The 12,158-nt window shown below is 43.4% G+C and overlaps 1 protein-coding gene across 1 annotated transcript in view; it reads right to left on the bottom strand.

Moving 5' to 3' along the window:
* LOC121350554 (contactin-3-like) overlaps window positions 1-12,158 on the bottom strand; it is a 92,549-nt gene that overhangs the window by 66,377 nt on the left and 14,014 nt on the right. Inside the window, exons 2-3 of the mRNA XM_041461973.1 lie at window positions 1,520-1,628; window positions 1,109-1,144 (exon numbers count right to left, since the gene is read on the bottom strand). Of these exons, the coding sequence (XP_041317907.1) occupies window positions 1,109-1,144; window positions 1,520-1,628 (145 nt within the window). The remainder of the gene's footprint in view (window positions 1-1,108; window positions 1,145-1,519; window positions 1,629-12,158) is intronic.

Genomic DNA, 12,158 nt, shown 5'->3' with positions numbered 1-12,158 from the left:
AAAATAATAATGCTAAAGTATGTGTTTTGAAATTTTGAACAAGGCAGACATTTTGGAAAAAAAATATATAAAATGCTCACTAATCACCTTTTTGCTCCCCAAACACTTCAGAAAAAAGCAGAACTCTCAAGACCAGTTTCTCATTTTGTAAGTAACTGAAGCCAAACTTTCTGGCAGTGCAGTGAATGCTGGTAGTGCTGCACAAGCCATCCCAGCTAAACAATTCTGACAGTCTCAACTGGCATAGCTGCACTTGAACATGATGGCTGGATATGTAAAATGCACAAAAAGGAGATTACTATTAATATGCAAAAGCATTATGCATCAAAAGCCAGGCTGGCTCTGTCTGAAGGCTGTAACTCTTAATGAAAACTGAATTTGAACAAGAGTACTAAATGATGTTATTTATTTTTTTTTCCTTACAAATGGACTTTTACCCATAAAGAAACTCCCCACCAAAGACTAAATCTGAAGGGGATATTTCTGCTCTCCTTGTGGCATGATCTAATCCCAACATCAGAGCAGTAAAAACACAGAATGTTTGCTTTCCTGCTCTTTGGAAAATAAAGAATCATGCTTTCCAATTTCATAAGTCTCCTAAACTTGATACTCAAAAAGAGAACTGTGAATCTGATACATGACATTGCTGTGCCTGAGGGCTTAACAGTTTATTTCTGTATTAAACTGAGAAAACAAAATGAAAAAATGAAAATGAAGGCAATAAAAACACCTGAATTGACATAAAGAAATACATAGAATATGATCTAGTTTTAAACTCAAATGGACTGCTGAATAAGGAATTAGAAGAAAAATCTCCCTATTGGCAAATTTTAGTATAAAGTGACAGAACAGGAGCCAGGCTTCAGTGTCCAAATAATTTCTATATATTACAGCAGTGCATTGGCTGGGTTTTTTGTTTGTGGTATTATTTGGGTTTTTTTTGCCAAGGCTTGCAATGGTTGGAAGAAAAAATATAATAATTATTTTTTTTGTTTTCTCTATTTAAATAAAGTGCAGCAAAGCCAGTGTTAGGATACACAGTTTGTGATGGCAAGGAGTCAGAATTTTAGGACAGAAAGTTAACCCAAGTGGCGTCTGCAGGTCTCACCCTGGACACGATGTTTGCAATGTGCCCCTTCATCTCCTGAAGGAGAAAATTTTTATGTATTTACACACAGAGTCCTCCTTGTTTCGTTTCTTTGAACTCTCTCTTTATTCACAGCTTTCCTTCCCCTTCAAGCACCCTTCAGAAGCTGTTTTTCCTGTTAAACCTCAGGAGGAGCTTTAGGAACATCCCTATCTGGGGAGGAGAGAGGAGAAGAGCAGAGCTCTGTGAGGCAGTGAAGAAAGCAGAGCCTGTGCCCTGCAGGGCTGGAGCAGCCCAGACACTGCCCCTGGTGCCTTGTCCTGCTCTCCAGGAGCAGGAAAGTGAAGCCAAAATGCACAAGAGTGCTCAGAAAACGCTGCTGCCTCACAAACTGCAGGGGAGTTTTTACACACTCATGAGATGGGGGTTCACCATTTCATCGAACTGCTCATCAAATTCCTCCTCACACATTCCAGACAGGAATTCTACCCCAGTTCCCCAAAGACCAAGGACAATCGCACGTTCAGGAGGGGTGAAGGCTCTACAAGAATCAGAAGTTGCAGGAAGTTACACCTGGAATTAATTCATGACTTCACCACAGCTTAGTCTGGCACTTTCATTGTTGATGTTGTTCTGCATGTTTTACTCGTGTTTATCTTTGAAGTTGGTCTTCAGAGTAATTTAAAGATAAAAATGCTAAAGTGTGTGTTTTGAAATTCCTCTCCTAATAAGGCAGACATTTGGAAACCCCACATATATATATATTTAATACTCAGTAATCACCTTTTTGCTCCCCAAGGTAAATGGACAAAAAGACCATGGGATCATTAGTCATACAGATATAATCACACTTCAATAAACAAAAACCCAAGGGCCACTGTTTTTTTTAATTAGATCCTCTCACATTCTCCTCTTTGATGAACTATGAAGATTCACAACAGATAAAGGAAAAGCAATTCAATATAGGACACTGCAATAAGGGGCATGGTTTGAAACACATTATCTGCAAAGACAGACAATGTCAGGGTTCATAAGCCAAGATCAGCATCATCTCCTTTTCTGCAGCTGTGATGTTATTTCACAACACTGAACTGCACACAGCTCTTTCAAGAACTGTCTTTTTGCTTATAGGCAAAGCAAAAGAAAAATGGTTTTCTATGGGCAGGCAGAATACCTGCTGATCTGTCTTAATAAGAGGTTAAAATAAAATTCTCCAAACTGTTAGCTTGCGTCCACATTTACAGCCTGCTCTTACTAAAACCTGTTTTGAAATCAATTCAGCTCCAGGATTCCCAAGTGGATTTTAGCAGCCTGCTGCTCCAAAGGTCCACTGAAGAGATTCATACAGTTGAAGCAAACAAGTCATGTTACCATGGAACACATGCCCAAATAAGAGGTTTTTATGTCAGGATTGAGCCCTTCTGCAGAGTTTTGAGGGAGATGGGTCAGGCAGCTGGAAATCAGAAATTCCTCAAATTGCATCTGGCTCAACTCCTGTCTCTGCAAGTGCTGACAGAGACTCCACACAACCTCCTCAGCGACAGCAATCCAACATTAAATCTGGGATGTACATCCTTGATGGGTGCTCCAGGCTCCCAAGCATGCCAGCTGGCTTTTGGAAACGAAAATAAGCTTTTCACTGGACTTCTTGCTGGTTCTCCAATCTACCAACTCCCCATGGCCACCAAACTGACACTTGGCAAGTACCCAGCTGCAGGGAATGACTGAAATAGGTGCAGAGAAAGGGCTGGGAGGATGGACACTGGTTTAACAACATCACTTCCCTTTCTTTAAAACTCCTGACTAAGCCAAAACCCAATCCTGGCCTTCTGAGCCTCCATGAGAAGCTGAATCCATCTACCCTGGAGCTGTGCCCAGGACTCCAACCCTCTGAGCACAGCCAGGACACAGGCACTGCTCATGGGAGGAAGGGGATGGAAGGAGAGGCTGGCACAGGAGGAGATCCCAGCCAGGGCACACTGCCTGGGGCAGCCACAGCGTTTCCCTCCATTCCCCCTGGAGTTCTTGGAAAGCAAACTCATCTATCCACATCAGAGCTTGGAGATAAAGCACTCCATTTTCATGCTCCATGCTCCAGGCACTGCCCTGCTCCCCAGAGCTGTGCTGGCCATCCTCAAGAGGATGCACAGCGGGCATCTGGGCACTGCCCTGCTCTTGGCAGGCTTGGCAAAGCCAGGGGCACAGAACTCACCAGGGCAGGAGAGGAGCTGCTCCTCTCCCCTCACACCCTTGGGGAGCAGGAGAAGCTGAGCAGGGAGATCACCAGGGCGAGCCTTGTGCTGCTGGGAGTGAGCACTGAGCTCCACAAGGGAAGGGAAAATGACTCTGCAGGGCTGGGGCGGCAGCACAGAGGAGACTCAGCAGCAGCACCAGCTCCAAACTCCCAGAGCTGTCTGGCACAGCAAGAAAAGCAAATCTCTGCACCAATTCGGCAGCTCAGCAACAACCCAGGGCTACTCCTCAGGAATAAACCCCTTTCCAAAGCAGAGTTTTGAGAAAAACTGCAGCAATCAGCCTCAGCAAGAATCTGGAGTTAAAGACAAACACACATTGCAGCTCTTCAATCAGCACAGCTACCAACAGCACCCTTAATGCATTCCAGTATCTTCTGCTTGCTTGGAAAGCACAGCCCCACGTAGCAAAGGCTCTTTTCATTCACTCACTTTTCATATTTTGCATTATTTAACATGTTTGTTTGGTTTTTAACTCTACATAACTTGTGCATTTCAAAGCCTCTGAGTTCTCCTCCTCAAGCGCAGCTGAAACCTTGAATCTGGGAACTCATGCACAGTTCTACAAGACAAGTTAGAGATTATTGTTACCTGCAAGGCAGCCAACAAATGACACCAGGAACAGCTGCTCCCACAGCAGCAGCAGCATCTTCAGCCTCCTGAATTCAGTAATTCTGGCTGTCTCACAGGAACTGTGTGTTTGAGTCTTTCAGGTGGCAAGGTTTAACCTGTTAAAAGAACAGACATAAAACTCAATGCCTTGATGGTCCTTAGGAACTGGCTTCCTTGATAACACACTTTTAGATAAATACCAAGTTGGCATATCCTTTAATGTTCCTTTTTTCCCAGGACTTAATCCCCCAACACAAGGGTGCATCCATATTTCACATTTTTTCATGTACATGAGGTGCTGGAAGTTTTATTCTCCAGCAGGAGCAGAGCTGATAGCAAAGTTGATTCTGCAGTTCCCACCAAGCTCCAGCACTGATTAATTTGTGAAATACAGTGGATTTAAAGGAAGGGAGTAGATGAGGTGCAACCACACACAGTTCAGCAGCTGAACACATCTGGGAGCAGCAGCTTGTGCTGCACTTGCCCTGTGCCAGCCATGCTGGCAACAACACAAACCTGTGACTGATTTAATTAAAGCCATGTCCAACCCATCCTTTTTGCGATGCACTGGAGTGTGATGTGTCACTAGTGGCTTTTTTAGTTTTTAATTCATCTTTGGACTTCTGCACCAGGTGCAATGAGCCAATTTTACTGCAATTTCTACCTCTGTCACTGGCCAGATGATAAACCCTGTGCCCAGCCTTACCAACCTGGCTATGACATTATTTCACTTGGGTTTTTTTCCTAAAGAAGCTTTACAGTAATTTTTGTTTAATTGCAGGACAACTCTGGCCTTTTTATTTTCTGCATGTCACTTCCATAGCATCCTCTTTCTTCAGAGGAAGGGGAGCCAGGCAGGACACAGCCCAGACTAAATTATTCCTTCTGGAATTAGCCTACAGATTCCTTCATGGCCATATTAAGGTCAAGCAAACAACCGCTAACTCCAGGGAGCCACATCTGAGCTTTCTGAACTTGATGTCTGCATGTGAACTACCTTTTTTTTTTTTTTTTTTTTTTTTAAATTAGAATTAAGGGTTTAATACTGCTGTAGAACAAGTGTTTGAATTTCTAAGCTCCCCAGAAAAAATTCAAACAGAGGGTCCTCTCTGATACATCCCCAGCCTGTGATCAGCTATGAGAATTTACTTTCCTCCAAAACACATCACCCTTTGCCACAAGGACAGTATTTTTTCCTCATCCTGCCATCCCTGGCTCCTGGGATCCACACAGAGCTGGCAGTGGCATCCTCCATCCATCCAGTGTTGAAGTTCTTGGTTTCTCATTTTTCCCACGTGCTTCTAAACCAGAAAATCAGCAAATCCAAGCCCTCACATCTCTATCAAATATCAAGTACTGAATCCCCAGCAAAGCTGGCACAGAGGAAGGCTCACAGCAGGGATGCAGCAATTCCCAGGCACCTCAAATGGGAATATCCCACCCCAGGGCACTCCCTGGGTACAATTTTAGGAGCTTCACCCAGGTTCTCACAGATCTCATATTGAAAAATGTTGGTGATAAACAACTAAAATATTATTGGTTTCCAAAAGGAGCGGTGGGAGTACAATAAACTCTGTTCATCTTGCACGGTAAAAACCTCAGAACAGTGCTTTGGCAACAGGTTAGTTCTGAACATCCTGGGTTGGAAGGGACCCACAAAGATCCTAAATCCAACTCTAGCCCTGCACAGGACACACCCTGTGCCTCAGAGCATTGTCCAAACTTGAGCCAAATAAAAAGTGAGGTCACAAAGAAACTTGTTCTGTGGGAGATCTGCACCTCAAGGCTTTACTTTTTTACTTTTCTCCTCTTCTGTTTGGTTTTTGCTTTTTTTTTCCTTTCCTTAGTAAAGCAAAACCACAAAAAAAAAAAAAAGTCCCAAACTAACAGAATCAAAAGAAAACCCCACAAAAAAGGGGCAAACTGAAACAACAAAAAAGAAACCAAAGAACATAAAAAGCTTCTTGTTGAAGCTGTAGGCTTGCAGTTGGCCATTCCTCACCCTGTGTTTCCAAGGGGCACCCACAAAGCCTTGCCAAGGGAATGTTATCCATGGGTGACATTCATCACCATCCCAGCCCCTGGAACCCAGGAATTCCACAGCTGCCCAGAGCAGAAGGGCAGGCAGGGGAGAGGGGAGGAGGTGAGCATCAATATTAAAGTAGGTCACTCTTGTGTGTCAGCTTTCTTGCAGTCTTGCAAGGAAAAAAAAGAAAAATATGGGGAAGCTAAATTGATTTGGTTTTGTTCTCTAAGTGCTCTGGGCAAAGCAGAACGTGATAGATCCATTTCAGGCCAGAAAAAAACTGCCTTGGTAGAAGCTGAAAAAAAAAAATTAAAAATTGAAAGCTTTGTATGTGGGTATAAAATCATAAAAATACATTTCAACCTCTGGCTGCATTATATTTTAATAAATTTTAATATCTAAAGAGAAAATAGTAGGTACCAGCCAACACTGTAAGACTTAAATGACTTTAAACACTTCATTTTGCCTGTGTTCTGTGAGGTTTCGCTAATCTAGGATCTAATCCTGAATACCACTGCTTCATTTTAAAAGCAGCACACTTAGGAGTGCTGAGATTTCCAGCTCTAAGCCAGATAAATGCATCCTTGTGCTCAATAATATCTGTTCTTTACAAAGATGCAAGCCCAGATGTACACCCAAAGTATGAATTTATTGAAGTTCCTCCCCAGCTCATCGCTTTCCTCTAAAGAAAAGGAGCCCAAAGAAGTTTTTATGTGCAGAGGGCAGGCAGAGCTGCCCCTGGCCAAGGCAGTGGGATCAGGCTCTTTGTAGAGCCCTGGTCAATGCCTGGTACTGGAGAAAGCTGCTGCCTTGGACATTGCTCCAAACAAAAAAAAAAAAAAACCAAAAAAAAACAAAAAAAAAAAAAAAATTCTGAACATCACAGCAGCTCAGCCTCACTGTAACCTTTTCTTTCTTACCCCGATGATCTAAAGATGAAGATGGTAAAATCCCCAAATATTGTATTAGGAAGGCTGCAGTGAGTTGGCTTTTTGTAATATACATATTCCAATTTTTTTCTGAGACAGAAATAGCCTGCATCAAAGAAATCCACTGCTAATGCAGGGATCCAAAATCCAAGGACAACGCTGAGCATCCCTGTCACCTTCACAGCTCCTCCACAGCCCCAGCTGTTTCTCAGGTCCCAGCCCCTTGCCTCTGGATTTTGTGATCAAAACGTCCCATTTTAATATTACATTAAAATTTAATTTGCAAAATATCAATATTAAAATTTAATTTGCAAAATATTAATATTAAAATATTAATATTAATAAAGTGTCAATTATTATAAAATTACTCTTAAGAGTCATTTCATGTCTCCCTTTACAGAAGCAAAGGGGCAGAGCCACAACATCTGGGGGGTTTTGGAAATAAGACTTAAAAAACTGGCTCCCCCAAAATTCAGCACTTTGTATGTAAAGGCCAGGAAGAATAAAGACAAACAGCACCTGATGTGGCTGGAAAAGACTGTAAAGAAACAAAGTAATAGCCACAGAATATGCAAAAGGAAATGGAACTTTATTTTTAAATCAGAGAGCTTCCTATTATTAGGTAGTGCTCTGTTTTCAGAAGCCAAAGTTATTTCAAGGCAGTAAAAAAGCAAAGCTGTGAAGTGGTGAGAAAAACATCAGGAAAAATTAACAGAAATTACATTTCTTTCTTATGAATTTCTTCAACTTTCAGAGAAAAGTCAATTTTCATGAGTTGCTCCAACCATTTTCTTGATGGAAACAACTGGTTTTCCAGAAAAAAACAACCCAAACTACCAGCTAAAAAAATTAAGTAGGATGGGAGCACACATATATAAAAAAATTCAGCTTCATTTTGTTTCCTATAAAATTAACCCTCCAGACCTCTGAACTTTCAGATCATATAATATAGCAAGCGATACACATGAACATCTGAAAGAAATAAAAAGTTTTGGAAAGGTTCAAGAGTCAGTAATTTTATTCAGTGACCTTAATTTTTACTATACAGAGTCAAACATAAAAAGAAGTAGTTCCCTAAAGGTGGAATTTTTATTTCTATATATACAGAACTGGAACTTGTCAGGGCTGGCTGGCAAGTTCATTTTAAACTTGGAGTTTGAGCAGAAGGAATCTGTAGAGTCATCGAGTCTAATTTAATCAGAATTTCCTGGAGCTCAGGAGAGCTGTGGAGACCCAGAACTTATTTTTCTGTATTGATCACAAAGCCCAGCACAGAAAATCAAGTGATGTCCTGACACTAGAGGTCAGCAGACCTTTGCTAAGGCAGGGAATTATTAAAATCTCATAAAATCATGGAATTATTTGGGTTGGAAAGCATCTTAAAGATCATTTCACTCCCACCCTGCCCATGGCAGGGACACCTCCCACTGTCCCAGGCTGCTCCAAGCCCCAATGTCCAACCTGGCCTTGGGCATTCCAGGGATCCAGGGGCAGCCACAGCTGCTCTGGGCACCCTGTGCCAGGGACTCATCTGAATAAAGTAGGATATTTACCCTCCAGTTAATGCTGAAGTAATCTCCACAGCACAGCATAGAAAGATGAGGTGCTGAATGCTCCACAATGAGCTCAAGCAGCTCATTTTATTTATTTTTCAGGGAGGGGAGTGCTATCCATTTCCAACTACCCTCAGGATGAAATCAGCAGTTGTGAGAAGTGACCCAATCCACCAGGTTTCCATCAGGAAACAGCTGAGCTGGGAATTTCCTCACCACTGAGTCAAACCTCTGCCTCCCACTGTCCCTGTCCAAGCCCGAAGGCACCAGTGCCATGATGGAAATATTCCAGTTTTGCATGGCAATGCCGCACTTACCTCTCCATGGTCAACTAAAAAATAATTAGAAAAACGCTACAGTCACAGGATTTTGAAAACTCCAATGAAAGAGAATTAAACCCCTGTGGTATGTCCCATGTGGACCTGATTTATCCATCCAATCTTTCTCTAATACCCAGGAATCCCCAGATTCTGCTTCAATACTAACACAGCCAGTTCACTTGGATCTGTGTGGAGGTGAACCCAACTCCAAAGTGCTAAAGGTTATCTGCAAATATCCAGGCAAGGTTAGACTGTGCAATGCCACAGCTGGCCACTAATTATTTACTAAAATCAAACTGGAACCTGTCATTTGTTGCACTGAAGCAGAGATAGTGCCAGTTTAAGAATTCAGGGGGATTTTTGTCAGTTGAAGGAAAGAGTTAATTCAATTTGATACCATCCACCAGGCTGGAGAGTAAGATATCAGAGTAAACTCATGTGAGAGATTGGAGAGGCTTTGGAAAACAAAACACAGAGGCAATACTGGCCAGCACAGAGGCAGCAGGGGCAGCACACTTCTGAAAGAAACACAAACGCACCCACTACACCTGCAAGGCTGCAAATAAAAAAAGGACTGACCAGTTAAAAGCCTCAGCAGCAAGGCAAAGCACAGAGTACACCAAAACCTGCTGAGCAATGCTGTGCCCTGCTCCTGAGATGAGTTTAAAATGGTGCTCCAAGGAAAAATGGGATTGCTCCAGCTCCTCTGGGGTCTCATTAGATGCCTGTTCCAGGGCAGCAGCACTCATTAGGAAGCTGCTGGCCTGGTGGCCCCTGTGAGCTGCCCCTGGCTCTTCCTCAGCCTCCTGTCCCTGCAGGGACACTGGCAGCAGCCAAACCCTCCTGACCAAACTGCAAGCACAAAAACCAGCCAGGAACTTCCAGAGAAACTTCTCCATTTCCCGAGCACTGAGCAGGATTAAAGCTCTCTCCAGTGTGCCATTAGCAGAGGCCTAGTTAAAAGCATCAATTTATACAAAATTAATTTACAACAGCTTAATATGGAAGAAGCGGCAACTGTTCTGTGGAGAGTTTTATTACAGCTTCTCCTGTCTGGCTGCATTTATGGACTCTGAGGCACGGTCCCCGGCCTGCCCAGCCCGTCCATCCTCTGCACTTGATCCAAACCTCCTGGAACTCGGCTCACAGAGGTGTCTCTGCTGCCGAACACCCTCCCTGGCCCTGGAACCCATTCCAGTCCCTGCTGCTCCCAGCGCAGCAAGGAACATTTGCAGTGACTGCACGGCCACTCTGCCCGCAGCGAGTGCCACAGAACATTTCTGCTTTTTCTCTCTGGTTCCTCACGAGAGCCCAGCCCCTGCACACACCAGCAGGGTTTGCTGAGCTCCCTGCTGCAGTTCTGCCACCCCAGAGCTGTGACCACTAAAACACCTTCAGCTCAGCTCAGCCTTTACCACAGGAGCTATTCCACCTCAGCAAAAGCAGCGCAGTAGCAAAAAGAAAATAATTAAGGAGTGGTATTTATCTTAAACTCCTCGGGAATCCTGCTCTAAGACCATCAGCCCCCTCACATCCTGCCAGAGGTTTTTTACTCTTCAGCACCTGTGGAGACAGCTCAGCTCCATCAATCCTGGCACATCCATGGGAACACTTCACCAAAGAACCAGCTCTGCTTTCTTCCCAAAGTTTTCTGGGAAACGTTCACCAGACTCCCTTTAAACTCTTGCCATTTTATCAGTTATGAGATACAATTTAAATTTAGTAAGTCTGAAGCAACAGCAACTCAAAACCCAGCAAACACTGAAGACCAATTCCCACCAGAGTGACCCAAATCTCATGCCACGTGTAGGTCCTGGAAACTATTTTTAGTTTTGGTGCACTGAAGGTGTTACACTGCTAGAGCAGATTAATTTTTCATGCAGCTATTTAATTAAATCAGAATTATATTGCCCTTTTCTGCATTACTTAGTGAGATATCCACACACTCAACTGCTGTGGAAATCTGCTTTATCTCATCCGCACACAGATTTTGTGTTTAACACCAAACTCACTCCCAGGCTCCAACCAAAACCTTCCTTCAGCACCAAAATTGTACTTCCCAAACACACAGGAAAGAAGAGTGCTAAAAACCAAATACCTGCAGGAAGAATTCTTTACCTGTGGCAACCCAGAATTTTGCATATTTAGCACAAAAAAAAGTTTGAGATTCTGCACAAGTGTTAATAAAATTGAAAACCAGATAATCATATTCACCACGCAGTGCCAAAAGCCAACTTCAGCTGCTACTTTAAATATTTCCATTTATTACTCTGTACAGATACATCTCTATACTTCAGTGATTATTAAATGCCTTCCCAACCAGTGACAGCACAAACTTGTGCATTTAAACCCATGCTGATGAACACAAAAATGTTAAAATTGCAATGCACCCTTGATGACACGACCCATGCTCTGCCCATTAATTCTTCCTTTCTTAGAACAGTATTTTAAATCAATAATCAACTTGAAAAATTCTTTTTTTTTTTCCCCAGAAGAGTGACCTGACAAAAATCAAGTATTTCCTCTGCGATTTTCAGACCCCTGTTGTTGTAATTTTTATGCCTGAGGCTTTCCCCTGTGACATACCAATTCCAGACCCCCTTTTAACAACATTATGGGTCAACACCTTCAACCAGGCATCCCAAGGCAGGTATTTCCAGAGGTCAGGAATTCTGTGAACCCACATGACAGCATGTCACAAATCACTTCAAAACAATGCAGGGCTGGAGAATTATGATAAATAAATCAGAGCTGTTGGAATTTTTTAAAAAAAAATCACATATGAAGTTGGGTGAACTCTGGCTTGTGCAGCTGCAGTGGGGGGAAAGGGTGAGACTTGATTTTTATTTCCATAAGATGAATGACTCCCATGTCTGCATTTGTGTTCCAAACTCTCCAGGGCTGCCAGGAGCACAGGGAGCCATGGGGTGGAGGAGATTCTGCTGCTGGGTCAGTTCTTAGTCCCTGAAAAGAGGGGTGACCATTGGAATCAGAATGGTTTGGGTAGAAAGGGACATTAAAGGTCACATTTCACCTCCTGCCATGGCAGGGACACCTTCCACCATCCCAGGCTGCTCCAGCCCCAGTGTCCAACCTGGCCTTGGGCACTGCCAGGGATCCAGGGGCAGCCAGGGTTGCCCACCCTCACAGGACCTGGGAGGGGCAGGATCAGGATCCCCCCTTTCCTGCTGGGACCAGCCCAGGGCACTTTCATGACCCATCCCTCATTCCCGAGTCCAGAACCTTTACCAGCACACTCAGAGATGTCCCTGGTGAGGCACAAAAATCAGCATTTCTCTGCAAGCACCTTCGGTGCCATCCACTACAAATCACAGCTTCAAAAGCCTCTTTCATCCTGCACGGCTGCCCCAATAAAAAC

The sequence above is a fragment of the Pyrgilauda ruficollis genome, unplaced genomic scaffold (genome assembly GCF_017590135.1).
Source record: "Pyrgilauda ruficollis isolate IOZ18807 unplaced genomic scaffold, ASM1759013v1 scaffold10, whole genome shotgun sequence".
Lineage (NCBI taxonomy): Eukaryota > Metazoa > Chordata > Aves > Passeriformes > Passeridae > Pyrgilauda > Pyrgilauda ruficollis.
This window is presented reverse-complemented; position numbering and strand designations above follow the sequence as displayed.